General features: G+C 40.0%; 1 protein-coding gene across 1 annotated transcript in view; it reads left to right on the top strand.

Moving 5' to 3' along the window:
* Positions 1–4,894: 4,894 nt before the first annotated feature.
* The window catches only part of DRC8 (dynein regulatory complex subunit 8), a 129,639-nt gene continuing 106,621 nt past the window's right edge, over positions 4,895–27,912 (top strand). Inside the window, exon 1 of the mRNA XM_007458082.1 lies at positions 4,895–4,947. Within this exon, the coding sequence (XP_007458144.1) occupies positions 4,917–4,947 (31 nt within the window). The 5' untranslated portion in view covers positions 4,895–4,916. The remainder of the gene's footprint in view (positions 4,948–27,912) is intronic.

Genomic DNA, 27,912 nt, shown 5'->3' with positions numbered 1-27,912 from the left:
GATGATGTAAAATGCTGGACATCATTCCTAGAACATAGTAAATGCTCCAAATATTATCAGTATTGGCCCTAGAGCCAGCAGAGAGTCACGTGGCCATAGTCTCAAGAAGGTCAAGGGAGAAGCAGAGGTGGCCTCCATGTCCCACCTGGTCAATCATCTCCCTACGTCCGTGTAACCTCAGATGTGGAAACCGAGGTTACAGAGGAGAGGATAACATGTCCAAAGTCATATAGCTAATGAACAGTGGACTGAGGTTCAATCCTGGGTCCATTTACCTCCTAAGGCTACGTGCTTAATTCTTCTATAGAGTTCTATCTCCTAATGTAAACATGATAAGAAGTGAAAGTTAAGTTCAAATTATTTTTGAAGCTGGAACTAAAAAAAATTATTCCAAAGTCAATTACCTGTATAATTCTAGCTTTTCCTCTATTTTCACACTTAAGGGGTAAGAGGTTGTACGAGAGATCATGAACATTTTTTGAATCTCTGGGTTAGCTACCACCCTTCCCCTTTCAGGTCTGATTTTCAACGAATAAAGAACAGGGACTCATCAAAAGTTGCTTAGCAATGAGTGTCCCTGAAAAGTGCTGCTTAGAACAGGAAATGCTTAAGCAATGAATTAAACAGTAACTTGTTGTGTCAATGTGTGTTCTTAAGGGAAATAGAAAGAAACATGTACTTCTGCCAGAAGTAGGGCCAGGAGGTTATTTTTCCAAATGCTTTAAGAGTTGTGGTTTCATGTAAGATTTACTTTCAAGCTGCCCACAAGTGCTGCATTTCCAGCTTCCTGCTCTGGGTCTCCCTGAAAAACCTGAAGGAACTCTGGCACTGAATATGCTCTTGTCCAGAGCCAAGGATTTAACACAATTCTCCCTCATTACTGAGAGACCTGAAACCTCAATTTGCAGGAAGGTGGGAAGGAAAGAAAAGGAGGTGAACAGACCACTGGGGCCCGGTAGAAGAGTGGGTTTCACTTCCTCTCCTGCTAGGCCTTTAGCTTAATTCTTTGTCCAGACAAGGACAACATACATGCCATTATCTGGTTGCTTTAAAGTTCCTAAGAGTCTCCGCCAGTTGCTTTGGTTGATGTTTTGAAGCAGTAAAAAAAAAAGTGGGGGAGGAAGGTGACAAATTCCACCCAGAATTTTTGCCCTTAACATTCTTCTCTAAATATTCAGGTTACGAAATAGAATATAACGATGATATCTTACATTTATAAAGAAGCAGGATAGCAGAGTGGCTCTGGAATCAGAACTAGATTCCTAGCCAGCTCTTACCAACCAGCTTTGAAACCTTAAACAGGCCATTAATGTGAATATATAGCTTTTTCACCTGTAAAATGGAGATACTATCAGCCTCATAAAGATTAAAAGAGATAATATATACAAAGTATTTAAAGAGTTATTTTTATTATTGTAACTGTAATGAAACTGTACTCTTATTCTGTTGTATTCTAATAAGGTTCTCCTTTTGAGATCACAGGGTAAGGTTACTTGCCTTACGGGTAGGGGTAGTGTAAGAGTAGTGTCTTCCTTGAAAGGCTGGACATTTTTTTTTTTTTTTTTTTTTGCGGTACGCGGGCCTCTCACTGTTGTGGCCTCTCCTGTTGCGGAGCACAGGCTCCAGACGCGCAGGCTCAGCGGCCATGGCTCACGGGCCCAGCCGCTCCACGGCATGTGGGATCTTCCCGGACCGGGGCACGAACCCGCGTTCCCTGCATCGGCAGGTGGACTCTCAACCACTGCGCCACCAGGGAAGCCCCAAGGCTAGACATTCTTGAAGTTAGTCATCCAGGGAAGGGACGCAGCTTCCATTAGAAAACTGGAATTAGACCAGAGAAGTAACACCATGCCTCTTATTTTCCTGGGTCTAGAGCACAAGGAAGCTAGATATGCTTAAGGCTGCTCATGCTTGGTAAGATTTAAAAATGGCAAGGTGGAAATCAGGAAGGGGCCACAAACTTAAGATGAAGCTCTATCATGTAAGTTAGATCACATCAGGCAGGCAGCAGATTCTAGTAGTAACCTGTGTAAGACCTGGAGTCAGACCACCTCCCGGTCCTGTAGCTGAAGCTCTGGAAAAGGAAACTCTCCAAGTCGAAGCTGAATCTCAGAAAAGAAGTTGGGGTTTGACCTCTAAGTACTCCTTCCTACATGGAATTGGGGATTCCTCACAAGTTCTCTAAAATTTTCAAAGCTTTCAGTTACATCTATTCATTCTCATGAAAACTCTGAGGCAAGGAGCTTGGACATTGCTATCTCCATTTTTCTAAGTTAACTAAGTTTTAAAGAGATTACACGCCTTGCCTAGGATCATGAGGTCAGTACAAGGCAATGGCTGAGGAAAATCCAGTTTAAAAAAAAATTATTCCTAGTCCAAGGTGATGCCAACAATCTCCATACTAGGACAGTAAAAGTGCTGTGAAGATTTTTTATTGTCATTTTGCGTTATTCACACCACTTACCCTTTCCACTTTACCCACACCTTAGGTAAGTGAGTCAGCTGTATTCAGAAGAAACATTTCTGTGTCCCTCATGGGCACAGAACAGATGCCTGTGAGAAGAAATTTAACACTATAAATTCACTCATGCAAAAAGACATAACCTGTACACATCCCTCTGGCCCCACTGATTGGCAGAGTAGGCTTAAATTGTCACTTGGATAACCATTTTTTTTCACTTTGTGGAAAGTTTTCCAGAATCATTACAGACTTTTATGTCTAATCAGCTAATTAGTCAATTGAAAAGTACATATTAAGCTCATAGTATGTGCTCCAAATTGGGATAGGTACTGTGGGTATACAAAAGGTGCACATATTAGGATCCAGTCTTCAAATCTAATTGGGGGGGAGGAGTTAATTAACATAAATTTGTTTTACTCATCCAAATTTAGTGTTGCCTTAAATATGCTAGAGATATTATATTAGAGATAAACGTGGCTTGAAATAATCTAGACAATGAAAAGCTTTGTTTCTTAATAAGTCATTGAGAATACTAAATTCTGTCCTAATTTTAAAAATGCACATTATTTTAGACATAAACATTGAAAATCTGTTCTAGGAACTGCGGATATATGGACAAATAAAGCACTTCCTGTCCTCAAGAGCTTACTGTTTGTTAGGGGGAAACAAGTCACTGAAAATCAATGTGATTTGCGTCTACAGTATGGCTATAGTACCTCAGAGTAACGGGTTGACAGGGAAAGCTTCAAGGAGTGCATGACCTTTAAGGAGGTCACTGACAACAGGGAGGGGACATATGTGTGTCTGTGAGAGGGTGAATGTTAGGGCAGAGAGAGAGCAGGGAAAGTCATTCCGTAAAAAGGAACTGAAAGCAGCATATGAAAAGGCATAGTAGCAGGCCTGAAGACTAAAGCTGGGGTTTCCCACGTTTATTTCAAAGGCCTTCATCGTCTATATGGAAAGAGGGGTCTTTTAAAAACCAATAGCTAGACAATGATGACTATGAAACTTAAATATACATGAGTGCTGATGACTACTTTCCCCTATCTTTCGGCATTAAGACCTTACTGTTCACGATTGTATTCATATTATGTAAGTATATATCTTCTAATATGAGCCATTTTGTGAAGATTCAATTGTTTATAGTCAATTTCAGAGAGAATGCTGATCGCAGCACCATATATCACCTACAGAAAAAATATTTTAATAAAGAATATTAGTCAGTTTTCTTTAGGGTTTACTGAGGGATTATAGAACCAGAATAATATGAGCATAAAAACTCAGTAAAACCATTAAATACATTTTATTTTGAAGACCTCTTAATATTTAGTTAAGTTTATAATAGATTTTTACATAAAATCAAGTAATTTAAATTAGTACACACATGCATTTAAATAGCATCTAAAACTCGTTTGAAAATATGTATTTGTTTGAACCATACCATTAGGCATATTACTCAAAAATCATTTTTAAAAGAAAATATTCTAGTATAGTGAACTTTTCCTTAAAATGAGACAAAAATTTATCATGCCACGGCTTCGAAGTTTTAGAAAAGCGAGATTTAAAACTTTCCTTCCCAGTAATTTTAACTGGAGGTCTTGTCAAATTTCACAAGAAATTTCATGTACGTAACAGTGAGCATAAGATGGGCACGCTTTTGTTGCTATGAGAACCTTCTATTTTGTATCAGAAATCGCAGCCTTAACGACGCAGTGTTTGCGCCGATTTTACACATGTTTTTCTACAGCGATTCCGCTCCTCCAATAATAACAGATTAATGGCTCTGGTTTCCTCCCGCGCCGGCCCAGTTTTCCGTCCCAGCTCCAGCTCTCGCCCGCCGTGCAGTCCCCGTCTCTGGGAGCTAGCGGCGAGCACTGGACGGGAGAAAAAGGGGGGCCAGAGGTGGGGCAGGTCCGGCCTCTCCGCGGGGTGTGGACGGGAAGAAGAGGTGGGATTGCCCGTTGGTTCTGTCACCCCGGAGCTGAGTTCTGCACCCATCTCTCCAATTGCATTTTAAAATATGCAGTAAAAAAAAAATCGAGCAACGCCACATCCTACAAACTGGAGGGGAGGGGGAGAGCACTGTGTCCCCAAACGATCATAAACAAGGGAAAGGAGGGGTTCGGAACTTTATTATTAAATACTTCCTCCACGCCACAAAAACCAGGGCTCAGGCCTCGGTACTGAAGGAATAGGCTGAAGCCCCGGACGCGGCTCAGTGGTCGCGGGCTGCGGGTCCGGGCTTCCGGTCTCCCGGCTGCCAGAGGGTCATGGCGGGAAGGGGGAGGGCGCGCGCTCCAAGCTTTCCCTCCCCCACCCACACCCAGGGTCTTCTTCCTTCGGGATTCGGAGCCGCCTATCCTCCAGGGCCGACTAGCCGCAGGGCTGCAGGGGTCCAAGACGCCGCGACATAGCTTAGCGACAGCGCTCTCCCCAGGGACGGCGCCGCAACAAGATGGCGGACGACAGAGACAGGGAAGGCACAGGTAAGAGGCGCCGCGGGAGCGCAGCCCTAGCCGCCCGCCGCGATCCCAGGCCGCACGGGGGAGCTCCGGGCAGGGTGGGTCATCCTACCTCTGGACCCCACCCGCAGGGAGAAGGCTGACCGAGCCAGGTCCCGCCGCCCGCCCTGCAGGGGAGGCCCCCTCCCCTGTTCCTGCCGCCTCGCCTCGCCCCGCCCCTCCGCTCCCGCCCGGCAGTCATTCCGCCCCTCCCGCTTCTCGGTTCCCGCCCGGTCCTGGTTCCGACCCTCGTCCTCGTCCCTTTTTCCGAGCCCCGAGCCTCGCTTCCAGCGCGGGTTGCGGCCGAGGCACTGGCAGGGGAGGGCTATAATGGCGTCCTTGTTCACGGTCTGGGGGACGCCGCCTCCAATCCCTCGACTGGGCTCTGGTTGCCGCAGGCGCCACGCCGGCAGCTTCTCGGGCTGTGGGCCCCTGGGCGGGCCTGCCTGAGGACCGATCCGGCAGCCAGAGTCTGGCGGGCTCCTCCCCTGCCGCGCCGAAACCCCGCCCGGGCCAGCGGGCAGGCGTTCGCAGCCACCATCTTGCCTCCGTAATGGGGACGTAGGAGGACTACTTTGAGGACAGTGCCGCTCTCGCCGAGCCTCCAGGCTCCGAAGTGCCTGCTCGGTGGCCGGCGCTATGCTACCCGCCTGGTGTATTGTCTTAAACGAAAAAACAAAAAACAGCTTTAATAAAGACGAAAGAGCAAACTCCAGAAGGAACTCGTAGAGCCCTGTGCGCCGACCTGGGCTCGGCTGCGGTACCAGCCGGACCAGCGCGCGCGGTTGCGGCGTCAGAGGCGGGACTGGGCCTCGGGGCTCCGGGTCGCCATATCGGGGGGGTTGATGTGCTTCATGTGTGGGAAAGCGAAAACCCGGTTATCCATGTTTACTTGCCAGACCGTTACGTTGTTTTAATTCGGCGGTTTGCTTAAAAACTTGATCCTTGGTTACTATCCTACGTTAGTTACTCAAAAATAATTGTTTATTTTGGTAATTGGCAAACTCATCGCAAAAACATCAAAAAGGCCATGAAACTAGAGGTAAACATCTTAGAAATGAAAATAATAACTCCACCTTTGTTCTTTTCTTGAGTGCTTGAAACATCAACATACCATTTTTCTCAGCATGGAACAAAGATGTAATCAGGTTAACAGTATTTACAAGTGTAGAAGCCAGCCCTAGATAGTCACTTGTCACGGTGATCACAGAAAATCAGCAGAGAAACTGCGAAAGAGCTACCTACTGATAGCAATAATAATATTTGATTTTTTTTATGGTGCCGTTAATCTAAAAGTCAGACTTATTTTTTACATGTTACCTTTCCTAAGATGTCCTTGTAATTTTATCGTGCTGCTTTAAAAGTATAAGGTACATCCTAAGAAAATGATTACTTTTTTTTGGTATTAGTTTTAAAACTTCCCCAGAAAACCAGATGACTTACTTTGATTTATTAAATTATTATTTACAAAAAAAGGAAGAATCATTAGAAGATAATTTTAACAAGTTAATTGTGGATTTTTAAAAAAGATGATTAGGTCAGCCTGAGGAAAAAAAGCTGTATTATGAGGCAAATACAATTTTTTTTCTTCATTTGAAAAAAGTAGATTGAAAGCTGTTTTGATTTCTCAGTTTTCAAAAATACGTTTCTATTTAAAATAAGCTAATTCAAAGAAGAAACAATTCTGTCTATAGCCATAGAAGAAGTAATGACTGTTAAAAGCTGGATGTCATTCATTCAGTTGGCATGTGTTTAATGCCTACCATATGGAAGGCATTCTGATTAGGTTAGAACTTCGGAGGATACAAATACTGAAAAAAAAATTTTTTTCTCCCAAGGAAGGTGAGATCAGTAAGGGAGATAAGACATCCATAAATGGGAGGGAACAGTCAGCTGGACTGAGCAGTCTGTCCCCTCCTGCTGTGGGTAGCAGCCTGGTATCACTGGGAGCTTATCAGAAAGGAAGGAGCTCAGTCCCTGCCCCTGACCTACTGAATCAGTCTGCATTTAAGCACACCTGCAGGTGATCCACATGCACATTAAAGTTTGAGAAGCAATGTTATATATCTCATTTACTCCTTATTTTTTGTTTGTTTTCCCTGAGGACCGATCCGGCAGCCAGAGTCTGGCGGGCTCCTCCCCTGCCGCGCCGAAACCCCGCCCGGGCCAGCGGGCAGGCGTTCGCAGCCACCATCTTGCCTCCGTAATGGGGACGTAGGAGGACTACTTTGAGGACAGTGCCGCTCTCGCCGAGCCTCCAGGCTCCGAAGTGCCTGCTCGGTGGCCGGCGCTATGCTACCCGCCTGGTGTATTGTCTTAAACGAAAAAACAAAAAACAGCTTTAATAAAGACGAAAGAGCAAACTCCAGAAGGAACTCGTAGAGCCCTGTGCGCCGACCTGGGCTCGGCTGCGGTACCAGCCGGACCAGCGCGCGCGGTTGCGGCGTCAGAGGCGGGACTGGGCCTCGGGGCTCCGGGTCGCCATATCGGGGGGGTTGATGTGCTTCATGTGTGGGAAAGCGAAAACCCGGTTATCCATGTTTACTTGCCAGACCGTTACGTTGTTTTAATTCGGCGGTTTGCTTAAAAACTTGATCCTTGGTTACTATCCTACGTTAGTTACTCAAAAATAATTGTTTATTTTGGTAATTGGCAAACTCATCGCAAAAACATCAAAAAGGCCATGAAACTAGAGGTAAACATCTTAGAAATGAAAATAATAACTCCACCTTTGTTCTTTTCTTGAGTGCTTGAAACATCAACATACCATTTTTCTCAGCATGGAACAAAGATGTAATCAGGTTAACAGTATTTACAAGTGTAGAAGCCAGCCCTAGATAGTCACTTGTCACGGTGATCACAGAAAATCAGCAGAGAAACTGCGAAAGAGCTACCTACTGATAGCAATAATAATATTTGATTTTTTTTATGGTGCCGTTAATCTAAAAGTCAGACTTATTTTTTACATGTTACCTTTCCTAAGATGTCCTTGTAATTTTATCGTGCTGCTTTAAAAGTATAAGGTACATCCTAAGAAAATGATTACTTTTTTTTGGTATTAGTTTTAAAACTTCCCCAGAAAACCAGATGACTTACTTTGATTTATTAAATTATTATTTACAAAAAAAGGAAGAATCATTAGAAGATAATTTTAACAAGTTAATTGTGGATTTTTAAAAAAGATGATTAGGTCAGCCTGAGGAAAAAAAGCTGTATTATGAGGCAAATACAATTTTTTTTCTTCATTTGAAAAAAGTAGATTGAAAGCTGTTTTGATTTCTCAGTTTTCAAAAATACGTTTCTATTTAAAATAAGCTAATTCAAAGAAGAAACAATTCTGTCTATAGCCATAGAAGAAGTAATGACTGTTAAAAGCTGGATGTCATTCATTCAGTTGGCATGTGTTTAATGCCTACCATATGGAAGGCATTCTGATTAGGTTAGAACTTCGGAGGATACAAATACTGAAAAAAAAATTTTTTTCTCCCAAGGAAGGTGAGATCAGTAAGGGAGATAAGACATCCATAAATGGGAGGGAACAGTCAGCTGGACTGAGCAGTCTGTCCCCTCCTGCTGTGGGTAGCAGCCTGGTATCACTGGGAGCTTATCAGAAAGGAAGGAGCTCAGTCCCTGCCCCTGACCTACTGAATCAGTCTGCATTTAAGCACACCTGCAGGTGATCCACATGCACATTAAAGTTTGAGAAGCAATGTTATATATCTCATTTACTCCTTATTTTTTGTTTGTTTTCTTTGAATTTTATTTTATTTTTTTATACAGCAGGTTCTTATTAGTTATCTATTTTATACATATCAGTGTATATATGTGAATCCCAATCTCCCAATTCATCCCTCCCCCGACCCCCGCCTTTCCCCCTTGGTGTCCATACGTTTGTTCTTTACATCCGTGTCTCTATTTCTGCCTTGCAAACCAGTTCATCTGTACCACTTTTCTAGATTCCACATACATTCATTAATACATGATACTTGTTTTTCTCTTTCTGACTTAACTCTGCATGGAAGTCTGTAGGTCCATCCACGTCTCTACAAATGACCCAGTATCGTTCCTTTTTATGGCTGAGTAATATTCTGTTGTATACGTGTACCACATCTTCTTTATCCATTCGTCTGTCGATGGGCATTTAGGTTACTTCCATGACCTGGCTATTGTAAATAGTGTTGCAATGAACATTGGGGTTCATGTGTCTTTTTGAATTATGGTTTTCTCTGGGTATATGCCCAATCTTAGGATTGCTGGGTCATATGGTAATTCTGTTTTTAGTTTTTTAAGAAGCCTCCATACTGTCCATGGTGGCTGTATCAATTTACATTCCCACCAACAGAGCAAGAGGGTTTCCTTTTCTCCACACCCTCTCCAGCATTTGTTGTTTGTAGATATTCTGATGATGCCCATTCTAACTGGTGTGAGGTGATACCTCATTGTAGTTTTCATTTGCATTTCTCTGATAATTAGTGATGTTGAGCAGCTTTTCATGTGCCTCTTGGCCATCTGTATGTCTTCTTTGGAGAAATGTCTATTTAGGTCTTCTGCACATTTATTTGAATGGGTTGTTGTTTTACTATTGAGCTGCATGAGCTGTTTATATATTTTGGAGATTAATCCTTTGTCCGTTGATTCGTTTGCAAATATTTTCTCCCATTCTGAGGGTTGTCTTTTCGTCTTATTTGTGGTTTCCTTTGCTATGCAAAAGCCTGTAAATTTCATTAGGTCCCATTTGTTTAGTTTTGTCTTTATTTCCATTTCTCTAGGAGGTGGGTCAGAAATGCTCTTGCTGTGATTTATGTCAAAGAGTGTTCTTCCTATGTTTTCCTCTAAGAGTTTTATAGTGTCCAGTCTTACGTTTAGGTCTTTAATCCATTTTGAGTTTATTTATGTGTATGGTGTTAGGAAGTGTTCTGATTTCATTCTTTTACATGTAGCTGTCCAGTTTTCCCAGCACCACTTATTGAAGAGACTGTCTTATCTCCATTGTATATCCTTGCCTTCTTTGTCATAGATTAGTTGACCATAGGTGCGTGGGTTCATCTCCGGGCTTTCTATCCTGTTTCATTGATCTGTATTTCTGTTTTTGTGCCAGTACCATATTGTCTTGATTATTGTAGCTTTGTAGTATAGTCTGAAGTCTGGGAACCTGATTCTTCCAGCTCTGTTTTTTCCCCTCAAGATTGCTTTGGCTATTCAGGGGCTTTTGTGTCTCCATACAAATTTTAAGAATTTTTGTTCTAGTTCTGTAAAAAAATGCCATTGGTAATTTGATAGGGATTGCACTGAGTCTGTAGATTGCTTTGGGTAGTACAGTCATTTTCACAATGTTGATTCTTCCAATCCAAGAACATGGTATATCTCTCCATCTGTTTGTATCGTCTTTGATTTCTTTCATCAGTGTCTTACAGTTTTCTGCATACAGGTCTTTTGTCTCCTTAGGTAGGTCTATTCCTAGGTATTTTATTCTTTTCGTTGCAGTGGTAAATGGGAGTGCTTCCTTAATTTCTCTTTCAGATTTTTTGTTCTTAGTGTATAGGAATGAAAGAGATTGCTGTGCAGTAATTTTGTATCCTGCAACTTTACCAAATTCATTGATTAGCTCTAGAAGTTTTCTGGTGGCATTTTTAGGAATATCTATGGATAGTATCATGTCATCTGCAAACAGTGACAGTTTTATTTCTTTTCCAATTTGTATTCCTTTTATTTATTTTTTTTCTCTGATTGCCGTGGCTGGGACTTCCAAAAGTATGTTGAATAATAGTGGCAAGAGTGGGCATCCTTGTCTTGTTCCTGATCTTAGAGGAAATGCTTTCAGTTTTTCACCACTGAGAATGATGTTTGCTGTGGGTTTTGTTGTATATGGCCTTTATTATGTTGAGGTAGGTTCCCTCTATGTCCACTTTCTGGAGTGTTTTTATCATAAATGGGTATTGAATATTGTGGAAAGCTCTTTCTGCATCTATTGAGATGATCATATGGTTTTCATTCTTCAGTTTGTTAATATGGTGTTTCATGGAGATTGATTAGTGTATATTGAAGAATCCTTGCATCCCTGGGATAAATCCCACTTGATCCTGGTGTATGATCCTTTAAATGTGCTATTGGATTCTGTTTGCTAGTATTTTGTTGAGGATTTTTGCATCTATATTCATCAGTGATATTGGTCTGTAATTTTCTTTTGTTGTAGTATCTTTGTCTGGTTTTGGTATCAGGGTGATGGTGGCCTCGTAGAGTGAGTTTGGGAGTGTTCCTTCCTCTGCAATATTTTCGAAGAGTTTGAGAAGGGTGGTGTTAGCTCTTCTCTAAATGTTTGATAGAACCTGTGAAGCCATCTGGTCCTGGACTTTTGTTTGTTGGAAGATTTTTTTTGTTTGTTTGTTTATTTTTACTTGTTGAGTTTGCTTTATTTATTTATTTATGGCTGTGTTGGGTCTTCGTTTCTGTGCGAGGGCTTTCTCTAGTTGTGGCAAGCGGGGGCCACTCTTCATCGCGGTGCGCGGGCCTCTCACTCTCGCGGCCTCTCTTGTTGCGGAGCACAGGCTCCAGACGCGCAGGCTCAGTAGTTGTGGCTCACGGGCCCAGTTGCTCCGTGGCATGTGGGATCTTCCCAGGCCAGGGCTCGAACCCGTGTTCCCTGCATTAGCAGGCAGATTCTCAACCACTGCGCCACCAGGGAAGCCCCTGTTGGAAGATTTTTAATCACAGTTTCAATTTTAGTGCTTGTGATTGGTCTGTTCATATTTTCTGTTCCTTCCTGGTTCAGGCTTTGATGGTTATACCTTGCTAAGAATTTGTCCATTTCTTCCAGGTTTTCCATTTTATTGGCATAGAGTTGCTTATAGTAGTTTCTTATGATGCTTTGTATTTCTGTGGGGTCCATTGTAACTTCTCCTTTTTCATTTCAAATTTCATTGATTTGAGTCCTGTCCCTCTTTTTCTTGATGAGTCTGGCTAAAGGTTTATCAATTTTGTTTATCTTCTCAAAGAACTAGCTTTTAGTTTTTATTGATCTTTGCTATTGTTTTCTTTGTTTCTATTTCATTTGTTTCTGCAATGATCTTTATGATTTCTTTCCTTCTACTAACTTTGGGTTTTGTTTGTTCTTCATTCTAGTTCCTTTAGGTATAAGGTTAGATGGCTTATTTGAGATTTTTCTTGTTTCTTGAGGTAGGCTTGTATTGCTGTAACTTCCCTCTTAGAACTGCTTTTGCTGCATCCCATAGGTTTTGGATCGTTGTGTTTCATTGTCATTTGTCTCTAGGTATTTTTTGATTTCCTCTTTGATTTCTTCAGTGATCTTTTGGTTATTTAGTAACGTATTGTTTAGCCTCCATGTGCTTGTGTTTTTTACATTTTTTTTCCCGTGTAATTGATTTCTAATCTCATAGCATTGTGGTCTGAAAAGATGCTTGATATGATTTCAGTTTTCTTAAATTTACTGAGGGTTGATTTGTGACCTCAGATGTGATCTATCCTAGATAATGTTCCATGTGCACTTGAGAAGAAAGTGTAATCTGCTGTTTCCAGATGGAATGTCCTATGAATATCAATTAAATCTGTCTGGTCTGTTGTGTTGTTTAAAGCTTGTGTTTCCTTATTAATTTTCTGTTTGGATGATCTGTTCATTGGTGTAAGTGAGGTGTTAAAGTCCCCCACTGTTACTGTGTTACTGTCGATTTCCTCTTTTATAGCTGTTAGCAGTTGCCTTATGTATTGAGGTGCTCCAGTGTTGGGTGCATATATTTTTATAATTGTTATATCTTCTTGGATTAATCCCTTGATCATTATGTAGTGTTCTTCCTTGTCTCTTGTAACATTCTTCATTTTAAAGTCTATTTTTCTGATATTAGTATTGCTACTCCAGCTTTCTTTGATTTCCATTTGCATGGAATATCTTTTTCCAGCCCCTCACTTCCAGTCTGTGTGTCCCTAGGTCTGAAGTGGGTCTCTTGTAGACAGCATATATACGGCTCTTGTTTCTGTATCCATTCAGCGAGCCTCTGTCTTTTGGTTGGAGCACTTAAGCCATTCACATTTAAGGAAATTAATCGATATGTGTGTTCCTATTACGATTTTCTTAATTGTTTTGGGGTTTTTTTGTATGTCCTTTTTTTCTCTTGTGTTTCTCACTTAGAGAAATTTCTTTACCATTCATCATAGAGCTGGTTTGATGGTGCTGAATTCTCTTAGCTTTTGTTTGTCTGTAAAGCTTTGATTTCTCCATCAAATGAATGAGATCCTTGCTGGGTAGAGAAATCTTGGTTGTAGGTTCTTCCCTTTCATCACGTTAAATATATCGTGCCACTCCCTTCTGGTTTGTAGAGGTTTTGCTGAGAAATCAGCTGTTAACCTTATGGGAGTTCCCTTGTATGTTATTTGTTGTTTTTCCCTTGTTGCTTCTAATAATTTTTCTTTGTCTTTAATTTTTGTCAATTTGATTACTGTGTGTCTTGGAGTGTTTCTCCTTGGGTTTATTCTTCCTGAGACTCTCTGCGCTTCCTGGACTTGGGTGGCTATTTCCTTTTCTATGTTAGGGAAGTTTTCAACTATAATCACTTCAAATATTTTCTTGGGTCCTTTCTCTCTCTCTTCTTCTTCTGAGACCACTATAATGCGAATGTTGTTGCGTTTAATGTTGTCCCACAGGTCTTTTAGGCTTTCTTCATTTCTTTTCATACTTTTTTCTTTATTGTGTTTTGTGGCAGTGCTTTCCACCATTCTGTCTTCCAGGTCACTCATCTGTTCTTCTGCCTCAGTTATTCTGCTATTGATTCCTTCTAATGTATTTTTCATTTCAGTTATTGTATTGTTCATCTCTTTTTGTTTGTTCTTTAATTCTTCTAGGTCTTTGTTAAACATTTCTTGCATCTTCTCGATATTTGCGTCCATTCTTTTTCCAAGGTCCTGGATCATCTTCATTATCATTATTCTGAATTCTTTTTCTGGAAGGTTGCCTATCTCCACTTCATTTAGTTGCTTTTCAGGGGTTTTATCTTGTTCCTTCATCTGGTACATAGTCCTCTGCCTTTTCATTTTGTCCTTCTTTTCGTGAATGTGGTTCTCGTTCTACAGTCTGTGGGATTGTAGTTCTTCTTGCTTCTGCTGTCTACCCTCTGGTGGATGAGGCTCTCTAAGAGGCTTGTGCAAGTTTCCTGATGGGAGGGACTGGTGGTGGGTAGAGCTGGGTGTTGCTCTGGTGGGCACATCTCAGTAAAGCTTTCATCAGCTTGTCTGCTGATTGGTGGAGCTGGGTTCGCTCCCTGTTGATTGTTCGGCCTGAGGTGACCCGGCACTGGAGCCTGCATTCTCTTTGGTGGGGTAATGGCGGACTCTGGGAGGGTTCACACCAAGGAGTACTTCCCAGAACTTCTGCTGCCAGTGTCCTTGTCCCTGTGGTGAGCCACTGCCATCCCCCTGCCTCTGCAGGGGACCCTCCAATACTAGCAGGTTGGTCTGGTTCAGTCTCCTATGGGATCATTGCTCTTTCCCCTATGTTCTGACGCACAGACTACTTGGTGTGCGTCCTCCAAGCGTGGTGTCTCTCTTTCCCCCTGTTCTGTTGAAGTTCTGCAATCAAATCCCGCTAGGCTTCAAAGTCTGATTCTCTGGGAATTCCTCCTCCTGTTGCTGGACCCCCAGGTTGGGAGTGAACTCCAGTTGGTGGACTTCTGTGGTATAATTGTTCTCCAGTTTGTGAGTCACCCACCCAGCAGTTATGGGATTTGATTTTATTGTGATTGTGCCCCTCTTACTGTCTCATTGTGGCTTCTCCTTTGTCTTTGGATGTGGGGTATTTTTTTTTTGTGAGTTCCAGTGTCTTTCTGTTGATGATTGTTCAGCAGTTAGCTGTGATTCTGGTGCTTTCAAAAGAGGGAGTCTCATTTAGTCTTTACAACAGTTTTATGAGTTAAGTAACTGCAGTTTGAAGGCCATGATGAAATAAAAGTATGTTGTCTGAGGATAAACTAGAGATTCATATGCTGATATCATCTTTGTTTATACATATTCCACTCCTATATTTGATTCTGAACTCTGAAGTTTCAGAAATTACATCTAACTAATTAATAAGAATAGACCTGGCTTTGAGGATTCCCACAAGCTAACTAAACTTGTGAAGAGTGATGTGCAAACCTGAATAATGATTTATTAATTTAAATAGGGGTATGTTGATACATTGATCAGAAAGCTGACCTCTGCAATATCATATTTTGTTTTATGTGTATTAAGCTTTTGGCGAGGGCAAATCTATATTTCTAAAGTTTCTTGATGAGCATGGAATCACGCAAAAGAAAAAGGGTAGTTTTGAAGGATATATCCATTACCTTATAAGCTCAAAGAGTGTGGGGAGATCACTTCTTTATATTCAGTGTCTTGCAGAGTGTACAGCACATGGTAGGAATTCAATAAATATTGTTGCATTCAGATCATTTGAATTAATTAAAAGTGTTTATGTTTTAATCAAAGCATTACTTACTGTTTCCCCAAAAATCTACACTTAAAAGCACATAAAACTATTGTTAGGGTTTTTTTCCTTTTTCTTTCAGGTAAGCTATATGCTTTCATTTCATCTGGCTCAACAAACATTTTTTGAGAGCCATGGTATTCATTGGCATGTCTTTAAAATATAAAAACATACATGTATTTTGAATTGTTCATATTTAATCTTGAATTTTTTTAAAGTTGTAAAGGAGGCTTAAGTTTCTGGATAGCCATTGCACCTAGCTCTTCTTCAACATTTAGGGATTAATCTTGATACAAGTAGTGAGAATATTGGTAAGGAAAAATAACTAAATCTATGACGGGTTTCTTGCTCTATTTATAAAATTTTTCTGTAAGTTTATATACATTGAAATCATGCTTATTTGTAGCATTTTTGTACTTTAACATAGTATAACATCTTTTTTCCTAGATTAAAAAATGTAACATAGTTATGTTAGCAAATAGAAGAATTAAAAATTTTATAATCAAGTTAATTTTTTTAAAAAGGACTTAATTTTATTCGTTTTACTGAAAGGGGAATTTTTGAAATGGGAAAGGAAAAATTATTTTTGAATTTCTGTCATTTCTGTATAAGTTTCCTCAGCCAGAGCATTATGGTTTTTGTTTTTTTCTCTTCTTGTGTTTGTTTAAAATGGATAATCAATGCAGTTGTTGATTCTTTGGATCTTTAAATCTTATTTTAATGTTTCTATCTCCTAGAGAATTTTATATGGGACTGGAAGGCTCTTCTACTTGTGATTAAAATCATGTCTAGGAAACAGACTGCTTAGGAATAACATTCTAATTTTTGGCAGGCTAGTGAGCTTTGGAAGGTGTGTCAGTTTTTTTTTTTAAACAAGCTTCAGATACTTAAAGTTCTTTCTAGGATTTACTATTTTTGTTTGTATTAAAATATTCTTTTGACTTTGCATGCTTTGATAACATTGCTTGGTAAAGTGCTTCCAATTCCTTATCAACTCCTGGATGTCTTCGAAGTTTTACAGGTTTTTTTGGTTTTGTTTTGTGTTTTGTTTACCCATATTGTGTCATTCCTCTCAAAACCCAACATTTGGAAATCTAAAGTAAAAAATAGAAATTACAGGTGAATATTACTTTTTAAAAAGTGAACTGTTGATAATACAGAGCACGGTATGGAATAGTAGAAAATGTGAGCTTTGGAGTAAGATATGAATTTGCATTACAGCTTTCTCAAGCTGTATCTGATATTAGCCAAGATGCTAAACTTAAGGATCTTCAGGTTCCTCAAATATAAAGTGGGAATAATTATTTCTATTTCATAATATTGTTGTAATGTGGGCAGTATTTTCTTATTCATCCTTATTACCCTCATCACCCCACAATGCCTGGCATTAAAGGAATGCTGAATAAATAGGAAGGAAAGTGGTTGGTGCATTCTAGGGAGTTAGTAGCTGTTTAGATTAGTAGATTCTATATGCATGACATGGAATCTAAGGGTTAAGAAAAACTTTAAGTCTTACCAATTATTGCTCACACATGATGCATTCATGCATATTTGGGGGCCATTTAATACATTTTCTCCTTATTTTAGACTGATTAGCATTCAGGGATAGACTAACTGAAGAAGAAAACCAACTTATAGAACCCTAATTTGCTTCCTCTAATTCAGAATTAATAAGTTTGGAGAGGAAATTCCCTGGTGGCCCAGTGGTTAGGACTCTGCGCTTCCACTGCTGGCATTCTGGGTTCAATCCCTGGTCAGGGAATTAAGATCCTGCGAGCTGTGTGGCGCAACAAAAAAAAAAAGAAAAGAAAAGTTCGGAGAAAAATCGGACTGAAATTTATTTGTACTAACCTATAAAAATTTGTCAAGAAAATTTATAATTAAAAAAATCAAATGGACAATGCAATACCATTTCATACCCGTTGTTTGTTTTTTATAGTAGCAGCAGCAACACAAAATAATGCATTAGTGAGGATGTAGAGGAATTGAAGCCCTTGTGGACATTTAACTGGGAATGTAAAAAGTAAAACGGTGCAGCTGCTGTGGAAAATAGTATGGTGGTACCTCAAAAAATTAGAAATTGCATTGCTGTATGATGCAACAAATCCACATCTGGGTATATACCCCAAATAATTGAAAGCAGGAACTTGGACAGATATTTGTACACTTGTGTTCATAGCAGCATTATTCACAATAGTTGAAAGGTGGAAGAAACTCAAGTGTCCATCAGTGGATGAATGGATAAACAAAGTGTGGCATATACATAAAATTAAATACTATTCAGCCTTAGAAAGGAAAGAAATTCTGACATATACACTGCATGGATGTATATGTTCATGCATATTTGAGGACATTTTGCTGAGTGGACTTATCCAGTCACAAAAAGACAAATACTGTATGATTCCACTTCTGTGAGGTACCTAGAGTAGTCAAATTCATAGTAGAATGGTGGTTGCCAGGGGAAGGATAAAAGGGAGGTTGTTGTTTAGTGCGTATGATGCCAAAAACTTGGCCTTTGTACACCAGTGCCAAATTGAATCTCGGAGACAGAGTTTTGGATGAAGTAGAAAAGAATAGCTTTGTTTCTTTGCAAGGCAAATGGGGACACAGCGGGCTTGTGCCCCTCAAAACTCTGTGTCCTTCCCCAGGAGGATTTGGTGAGGAGTTTTATAGCAGTGGTTCAAGGGTGGGGTTGCTGATAAGGATTAGGGTGTGTGCAGGGCCTGCACTCCTTTAATCTGGCCTTAGGTGATCTGATGAGTTTCTGTGGTCCCTTTAATCTGGCCTCAGGTGTTCTCTTGAAGAACTTCTCTGGTTCCTTTAATCTAGAATGAAGAATGCTAACATCTTCCATTTATTGGGGGTTTTAGTTCTGTAAAGAGCTCAAAGATATTATGTGTGTTCCTTGAGGAGGAACCAAGACTCTGCTGCAGTTGTTTCTTGACTGCTCCTCCCTTGTCTCTGCATCCCCTCCCTTCCCAGATTAGCAACTGTTCAAATCCGTCCTTTGGGACTCTGGGAAGGTTGTGGAGGCTGGAGTCTATTCCCTATGAACAAGAAATGCGGGACACAGAAAGGCTTCTGTGCCCAGGAGCCCCACAGAGTCCTGCTCGGTTTCTCTCCCCCCTTTTTCTTTGATACTCCTCAGTCTTGAGAACAGGTGCTGGATGAGAAAGGGAATAATAATCATTTTGGATAGAAACAGTCATAAACTTGGCAGACGAACTTTGTTTTAGGGGGATTCAGTTTTAATCTCCCTTTTCAGTTTTATCTTTCCCCACATCTTTCAGGGAATGGGGTTACTGCCACTCTGGCTACTTCCTGCTGAAATGGGGTGTAGTCCTGCCTAAATTTTGCGGAATGGCTACCAAATTAAAAATATTTAAGTTCCATGTCCTGGATCTGAGTCTTGTATGATTAAGATCTCAATCCCTTGGTCCACCATTCTGGTGCAACAGACCCAGTTATAAGTAGGAGTGACAACTTCCACAATGGTCACTTAGTTTTACCTTGGATAGCTGAACCATAGTTATTCCATTTTGACCTTCAAATGTATTCTCCTCCTCAATGGCCAAAGCAGATTTACAATGCATGTCCAAAGGGCCACAAAATAGGCCACTTTTTAAACTTAAACCATGTATAAGCCAGAGTGACTTCCCCATACCTCAATATGTACAGATTTTTTTTTTCTTTCATCATTTCCTCTTTTGATTTCAAGTCTTTCAGTAGAAAACATTGATGATCGAAATATTTGTCCCTCGATGCTGGGGTGATTCAGCTGTTTGCTCTGGGTCTAGACAATGTCCCTTGGTGCTATGCCTCCTTTATATTTGCCTAGGTAGTCCACATTGGGGGGAGAACTGATCAGGCATCGTGAATAAGCTCAGAGGTACATTAATGAGGAAACACTTTATAGACCGTACACTTTATTGTTTATACCCAATTGTTACACAAGCATTGTACATGTACTTTTAGCAGTAGACCCAGTTCAGCAGTGTGATGTGAAATTTATCAGAGACCTGTATTTGTCAAAAGGGTCCTTCATATAAATCCTCTTGAAGATGAAGCACTTTGCAAAAGTATCAGAGTATAATAATAACTGTCTATAAATCACAGAAAGACTTAAAAAGTCATGGTTAAACATTTAGTCACAGTGATTGACAAAAGAAACTTAGTTATTGCTGTGGCATACAACATTTACAAATAACTAGGATTATGACTGATAAAATTTTACCAGGACATACTAGAATTTTAGGAATTACTGACTTGACAATGCTTCCCATGTAACTTAACATGTTAATTTAGTATTTCTCTGAGATGCCTCAAGGTTCCTCTGAAGTACCTAAGTTGGCTGGAGGTCAGAAGAACTTTTAGAATCTGCCAAACAATACTTATTTACTTAACCAAAGTGAAAAGATTTCAAAGGCAAATACAGATCACTTAAAGGCAAAGAAACTCATGAGCTGTTATCAAAATATTCCCAGAAAACTTTGGAGGGAGAAACCAAATCCGGTCTTGCCCCAGCCCACTCCCAGCAAAATCCATTTACCCAAATAGATTTAATTCAATGTTAGGAAATCCTGATCATGCACAACTCTTTTCTCAGTGTCCGTTTTTCACACACTTTCCATCACATTCTGCATCCATATTATTTTGTCCCTTATTTTTTTTCCCCATTCAGAAACAACCAGCTCTAGGACAAAATGACTTTCTTTTCTTTGTACCATCCTCCTATTACATTACTGTTCACTTTCTTTATTATGTAGCTGCATGAGTGCTTGAACATACGAAATTTCTCCTGTCTTTTCATTCCTGTGACAAAACAACTCTAGCTGGACGATAGTATATAATTTAGGCTACCATTCAAAGACAACCTTTCCTCATTTTCAAGAATGTATGTTGCCCAAACAGAATTACAATAGAATCTCATTCCTTTTTCTTAGTCATAGGTTTATAACTATAGGTCGACCAGTCTACCAGGATTTTCCCCAGGGGGCTATCAGATGGAATTTAAGAAGAAGCGCTTCCCGTGTTTGATTGATAGAACACTCATGGGTGGACCAGGAACAAACCAAAATCCATGCCAGCAACAGAAGCTTCAAACCAAAGAAACCAAAAACCAAACAGAAACTAAAAACCAAATAGCACAAGGCTCAAATTGGCTTCCAAGTCCCAACTTAGCCTGTGACCTCTGTTCAAGCAGTGTGCCTTCCAAATGGGATTTCCCAGAATAAAAAATCCCCCAAATGGGAACCAGGGTTCCTCTAAATGGACAGGGCCAAAGGGGCCTCGGACTTCATGCCAGGGGATGTACCACATGCTGGCTGAGGTATCACGACGTCCCAGACACTACTTTTCTCCTTCCCCAAAATAATTCCTTTGAGTAGGAGGACATTCATCTTGAGATGAAGATGGCCTCAGCAGCTGCTAGGATGGTCCCTCTTCCTCCATCTGCTCCCGCCTGGGAGTTCCAGCTGCTGGGATGGTGGAATGGGTATGACTGGGGCTCGTCCTTTCTAGGCAAGGGTCCCAGGTGATCTGGCCTTTAAAGGAATTCTCCAGTCCTTTGCTCTCTTGAAAGAGGCTGACATGGAGAAAACCTTGGAGTGTCCGATTCAACCAGGGGACCCCCGTGGGACTGTCTGCAAGTCACCCTCATGTTGGGTGCCAAATTTGATGGTGAAAACTCCGCCTCTGTGCACTGGTGCTGAATCAGATCTTGGAGACAGAGAACTGGGTAAAGTTCTCTGTCTTGGCAAAGAATAGCTTTATTGCTTTGCCAGGCAAAGGGGGATACAGCTGGCCTGTGCCCTGAAAAACTGTGTGTCCCAACCCGGTGGGGAGTTTTATAGCAGTGGTTCAAGGGTGGGTTGCTAATAATGATCAGGGTGTGTGCAGAGCCTGCATTCCTTTAATCTGGCCTCAGGTGGTCTCCTGATGAGCTTCTCGAGGTTATCAAACTGTGACCTTCTCTCTGGAACATCTTCCATTTGGTGGGGGTTTTAGTTGTGCAGAAGAGCTTAAAGGTACAATAAGTTCCCTACATACAAACAAGTTCTATTCTGAGAGAGCATTTGTATGTCCAATTTGTAAGTCTAACAAAGTTAGCCTAGGTACCCAACTAACACAGTTGGCTATGTAGTACTGTACTGTAATAGGTTCATAATACTTTTCACACAAATATATAAAAAGCCAACAAACATGAAAAATAAGACATTTTTAACCTTACAGTACAGTGCATTGAAAAGTACAGTAGTACAGTAAGACAGCTGACATACAGGCGCTGGCATCGAGTGAACAGACAAGAAGAGTTACTGACTGGAGGAGGGAGAGGAGGTGGGAGATGGTGGAGCTGAAGGACCGTCAGCAATAGGAGACAGAGGGAAAGCTGCAATTTCACCCATGCCTGATGTTGATGGAGTGCACATTCACATCTTTGAAAGTTTGCAACTTGAAGGTTCATATGTAGAGGACTTACTGTATGGTTATGTGTATCCCTTGAAGGGGAACCAGGACCCTGTCCCAAGGCTGCACTATTGTTTCTTGACTGCTCTTCCCTTGTCTCTGCATCCCCTCCCTTCCCTGATTAACAACTGTTCGAATCTGCCATTTGGGACTCAGGAGAGGTCATGGAGGCTGGAGTCTATTCCCTAAAAACAAGAAATGGGGGACACAGAAAGGCTTCCATGCCCAGGAGCTCCACAGGGTCCTGTTAGGTTTCAGGTATAGTGTTCAGTTTTGCAAGATAAGAGTTCTGGAGATAGTTTGCACAACAGTGTGAATATCCTTAATGCTACTGAATGGTTAAGATGGTTAAAATGGTTAAGATGGTTAATTTTTTGTTATGTCTATTTTACCATACTTGAACAAAGTCAAATGGAAATGTTTCATCAAAAAAAAATTGTCATTGTTTTTGGAAGGTACTTTGGAAATTTGTATTATTTAAAGTTTTTTTTATAAATTTGGAGACATTGATAAAATCTGCTTATCCGACAAATGGGGATACAAAGTAAATTGGTATGTATTGACTTGTTGGATTGTAGGCATTTAAAACCATGTAAAAATTATGTGTGTAAATGGGTAAGAATGACAGGGGAAAACAGAAGAAGATGATATCAGAAAAATCTGATATCAGGATATCAGATTTTTCCAGGAGCATTTATTTTTAAAGAGTCTCATATTAATGTCATTTCTACAGAATTTTAAGACTCACATAGCAACTATTTTTATATTTTAAAATCTGAATGCTAATTATAAATTATTCTTACCCATTTGTGAAAACATATTTACCAAGTCCAATACTTGACAATGCTTTGTAAACCTCTAGTATGGATTTTTTTAGATATTAAGAGTGTAATAAAATAACTTATTTTTAAAATGTAGCACTAGGACTTCTCTGGTGGCACAGTGGTTAAGAATCTGCCTGCCAGTGCAGGGAACATGGGTTCGAGCCCTGGTCCTGGAAAGTCCCACATTGCCGTGGAGCAACTAAGCCCGTGTGCCACAACTACTGAGCTGGTGCTCTAGAGTCCGCGAGCCACAACTACGGAGCCTGCATGCCACAACTACTGAAGCCCGTGCGCCTAGAGCCCGTGCTCCGCAACAAGAGAATCCACTGCAATGAGAAGCCCGTGCACTGCAACAAAGAGTAGCCCCTGTTCGCCACAACTAGAGAAAGCCTGCATGTAGCAACGAAGACCCAACGCAGCCAAAAATAAATAAATTCATTAAAAAAAGTAAATAAAATTTAGCAATAAATTTGGAGCCTAAGACCTGGGCTTGAATTTGGACACTGCTTTTTTTCAGATTTTACTTGGGCATGTCACTTAATTTCTTTAAACTTCAGTTCAAAGAGTTCTCAGTCTAATGAGCATTTTGAAGTAGGCCCTGGGCTAAATATTTTACATGAAGTATTTTATTTAATCCTTCCAACAAACCTATTGGGAGATACCTCTTTTATCCCCTCTCTACAAATAACGGGCTTGGATGGTAAAGTGGAATTCCAGTTTCAGCTCCAACAGGTAAGAGCTTGGAAGTCATCACCCCTGTTGCCATAAACTGGAAGAAATACTGGGTAATTTTGGTGAATAGCTGATGGCTGTGTGGAGGCTGTGTAAATGAGAAACTTCTGGGAGCCTACAGTCTTGGGAGGTCCCTCACACTTCCTTGGGTTTTACTTCCAGGAATCCCACAAGGCTATCTGGTAAAGTGTCAAGAAAGACCTCCTTGTTGCTCTAGCAGGGAGGAGGGAGAAAGTAACCATTTTGAAATCTCCAGAACATTCTTTTTTTTTTTTTTTTTTTTTGGGGGGGGGGAAGGGGTGTTGCCCCACTAGTAAGTTTTTTTTTTTTTTTTTTAATGGAATTGTGTTGGATTGTTGGGGGGGTGGTAAGCAGGCCTCTCACTGTTGTGGCCTCTCCCGTTGCGGAGCACAGGCTCCGGACGCGCAGGCTCAGTGGCCATGGCTCACGGGCCCAGCCGCTCCGTGGCATGTGGGATCTTCCTGGACCGGGGCACAAACCCGTGTCCCCTGCATCGGCAGGCGGACTCTCCCACCAGGGAAGCCCGAAATCTCCAGAACATTCTTAATAGAAAAGATCTCTCCAGGAGGAAAAGACCTTACCAGAGCTTTGTCTCACCTATCTTTATTCAACCAACTCCAGGGCCTTGTAGCCTTCCTGTCTCATCTAAGAGGATGGGGATAAGCTAAAAAACACTTGTGAAGGTCACAATTCAGAGACCCGGGTCCATTAAAAAACTGAAATTTAATCATGAGACTGTAGAATGCTTTTCTTCACTTACAACTTATCACCACATCAACAGGGCTACAGTACAATAACTGGATTACAACTGAAAGATGTGTGAGATGCAAACTGTGTTTAAGGAGGAATTCTCAGAGGAATCTGGCACCTACAGCTACAGCAAACATTAAACACACCCTATTCCTAGTCAAATTGACATAAAGCCTCACATTAATGATCTTCTGTCTCAGTTCCTATTACCTGATTCATCACGTGTGGTTTTTAACCAAAAGTTACAAGGCGTGCTAAAGGGCAAGAAAAACAACCTAAGAGAAAGCAAGCATCAGAACCAGACTCAGATATATTATACAGATTTTGGAATTATCAGATAAAAAATTTAAGAGCTATGACTAATATGTTAAGGGCTGTAATGGAAAAAGTAGACAAAATGCAAGAACAGATGAGTATTGTAAGCAGAGAGATGATAACTCTAAGAAAAGGAAATGTTAGAGACCAAGTGCAGTGTAATGGAAATGAAGAATGCCTTTGATGGGCCTGTCTATCAGTAGATTCAACATGGCTGAGGAAAGAATCATTGAGCTTGAAAATGATGTCAGTAGAAACTTCCCAAACTGAAATGCAGGGAGAAAAAATGAAAAGCCAAAGCAAAATCCAGAGCATCCAAGAACTAGGACAATTAAAAAAGGTGTAAAATATACATAATTGGAATTACCAGAAGGAAAGGAATCAAAGAATGGAGCACAATAAATATTTGAAGTAATAATGGCCAAGAATTTCCCAAAATTAATGACAGACAGACACCAAACCAGATCCAGGAAGCTAAGGGAACACCATCAGAATAAATACCGAAAAGCTATGCCTTGGTATATTGTATTCAAACTGCAGAAAACCAAAGATAACAAGAAAATTCTGAAAGAAGCCAGAAAAAAAACCACCTTACCTAGGCTTCTTGTCAGAAACCATGTAAAGCAGGATAGAGTGGACTGAAATATTTTAAGTGTTGAAAGACAGGTAAAGCAATGTGACCAAGGCCACTTAGCTAAGTGTTGAAGCAAGGACTCCGAAGCCAGTGCTCTTAGCCTCTGTACCCCATAAAGAGAAGTCAAGGGGAATTTTATATAAAAGGAAGGAAAAATTGGCCCATGATCTCATTATCTAGAGCAGTAGTTCTCAAACTTCAGTGTACATCAGCATCACCTGGACTAGTTAAACCATAGGCTGCTGGGTGCCATTCCTAGAGTTTCTGAACCAGTTAAGTCTGGGACGGCTGAGGTGGGATTGGGGGCCCGAGAATTTGCATTTCTAACAAGTTACTTTAGGATGAGGATGCTATTAAAAAACCATTGATCTAGAATCTAGAGTAAAATTTGCCATTTTAATATATTTCCTTCCAGGTTTTTTCTAGGCAGATTTGTATTTTTTTTGTTTTACAGGTTTGAGATTACCTTGTATATGGTTTTATATCCAGCTTTTCCACTTACTATTATAAGCACTTTTTCATGTCATAAGTATTTCTCAAACATTATTTTTAATACCTGGCATTCATTATATTTATGAAATATATTTAAGCTTTCCCTGACTGTTGGATGTTTACACTGTTTCCAAATTTTCTGTGCTATAAATAATGCTGCAGTGAATATTCAATGAATGCCTTGTGTCAAGAATCTTTTGACACAGCTTTGATCCCCACCCTCTATCCCCTTTGGAAAAATGATTTCATTCAATCTTGTCTTTGTTGGTTCTTACTAGTTATAATACTTATGAGTTTCAGAAGATAATCTAATTTCTAAATTCTGTGAGTACCTTGTTGTGATTCTTTTGTACTACTTACATTATTTTCTTTCAAAAATGTTTAATCAAAGATACATAATTATCAGTCAGCTTATGATCAATCAGGGTAAGATACATCTTTTTGCTTATTGTTTGTCTGTCCTCTTATAGTGGAAACTCCATGAAGTCAGAGGCTTTATTTCACTTACTGTTTAATCCCTGGAATTTAGAACAACTGTAGGAGGTAGTAGTCAGCCTGTAAATATTTGTTGAAGGAATGAATAAACCAGGAGTAACACATTGAGTAAAGAAGTTTAACGACATCCTGCATGGTTTTATTATGGGTAAATGTATTTTTCTGTTAACCTTCTAAAAATATTGAAAATAGCTCAGAGTTACCCTCATTACATTTGCAGAGGCACTCAGATTGGAAATTACATATTTAATCCACCCTCATCATTCAAACAGCTAGAAGGGCACTTCTACTTCAACATGGTGATTGAGCACCCCTTTATTTTTACCCTTTCTGAAACCCCACTAGAATGACAGTAAAGGAATAAAAAAAAAAAGGCATAGACTTAAAAAGATAAAGAGAATAGGAGAGGAGATAATGGGGTTTGTAAAAAGACATTACTAGAAGAGGTAATAAATTATTAAATTGATGGATGAGTGGCCACTAACTTAGCAGAACCAAAGAAAATAAACGTAAGCCTATAGAGGAGGGAGCCTAAAAGAAACAAACCAAGTGGAGCTGTAAAATCCTGGAAGGGCTTAGGATTGGAGGCAGCAGCCGTCTCTGATGGCCTGTGTGTGGAGTAAGGCTAAATTTGGGAGGTTTGGATGAAAGTCGTAAGGCAAATGGTTGGATCTGTCATCTCTTGGAGTAACCAGCTGATAACTTCCCTTCCATCCATGCAGAAGACTGGAAGTTTACCTTAAATCAGAGAGATTTAGGATTTAGGGATACCTGGCACAGTTGATGGTAGGGGGTGATGTGCCATAATTTTTACCAACTTTGATATAGTAGCTGAAATACTAACATTTGTATTCAATTTAATATTACCACATAGATAAGTACTTCTGAGTAGGACCCAAGATAAGAAATCTGCAAAGTGGTAGTATGTCTAATAGGATGTCAAAGAGATGGGGATTTGAAATTCTTTTAAGATCTTCATTAGTAATGAGGAAGAGGAGCTATGTACCTCTTTAATTGGTTGGTAGATTTGCATTGGTAACTACATTATAAAATAGTATAAGCACTAAAAGCATCAAATGAAGAGTGAAAGGGAATTTAGAGATTAAAAAACTTCAGGTGAAATCAGTAAATGAAATTTCATAGAAACTGTGCAATAATAATGAAATGAGAGGGAAACTGTTTCAAATGTGACCTCAGTTTCAGTGACTTTTTAATCTCCATTATACTTCAGCTGCCCACTCTCATGGCCAAACTGTATATTGCATCATCTAGAATTGTGCCGCTTCTGACATCTTAAATTCAGATATTTTATTCTTGAACTACCTTCTTATTCAGCACTGATTGTTTTTAAAAATAATTTTGTATAATAATTCTGTGAAATAATATCAAATGTACAGAAAAATTATAAGAATAGTATAGATATTCCCACATTCCCTTTACCCAAATTAACTAATTTCAACATTTTGTCACATTTTTATCACTCTCTTTATCATATATATATATTAAAAATACATATTATGTATCTATAATATATGTATTTTTTTGCTTGAAACATTTGAGAGTATGTTACATACAATTGTGTCACTTTATTCCTTAATACTTTTGTATGTATTTCATAAGAAAAAAGATAATCTCTTATGTAAAATCTCTATGAAGTTTAACTTAGATACACTTTTTTTTTAAATTGAAGTATTTACAATATTGTGTTAGTTTCAGGTGTACAGCAGTAATTCAGTTTCATATATATATATATA

This window comes from Lipotes vexillifer, unplaced genomic scaffold (assembly GCF_000442215.2).
Source record: "Lipotes vexillifer unplaced genomic scaffold, Lipotes_vexillifer_v1.1 scaffold1315, whole genome shotgun sequence".
Taxonomy (NCBI): Eukaryota; Metazoa; Chordata; class Mammalia; order Artiodactyla; family Lipotidae; genus Lipotes; species Lipotes vexillifer.
This window is presented reverse-complemented; position numbering and strand designations above follow the sequence as displayed.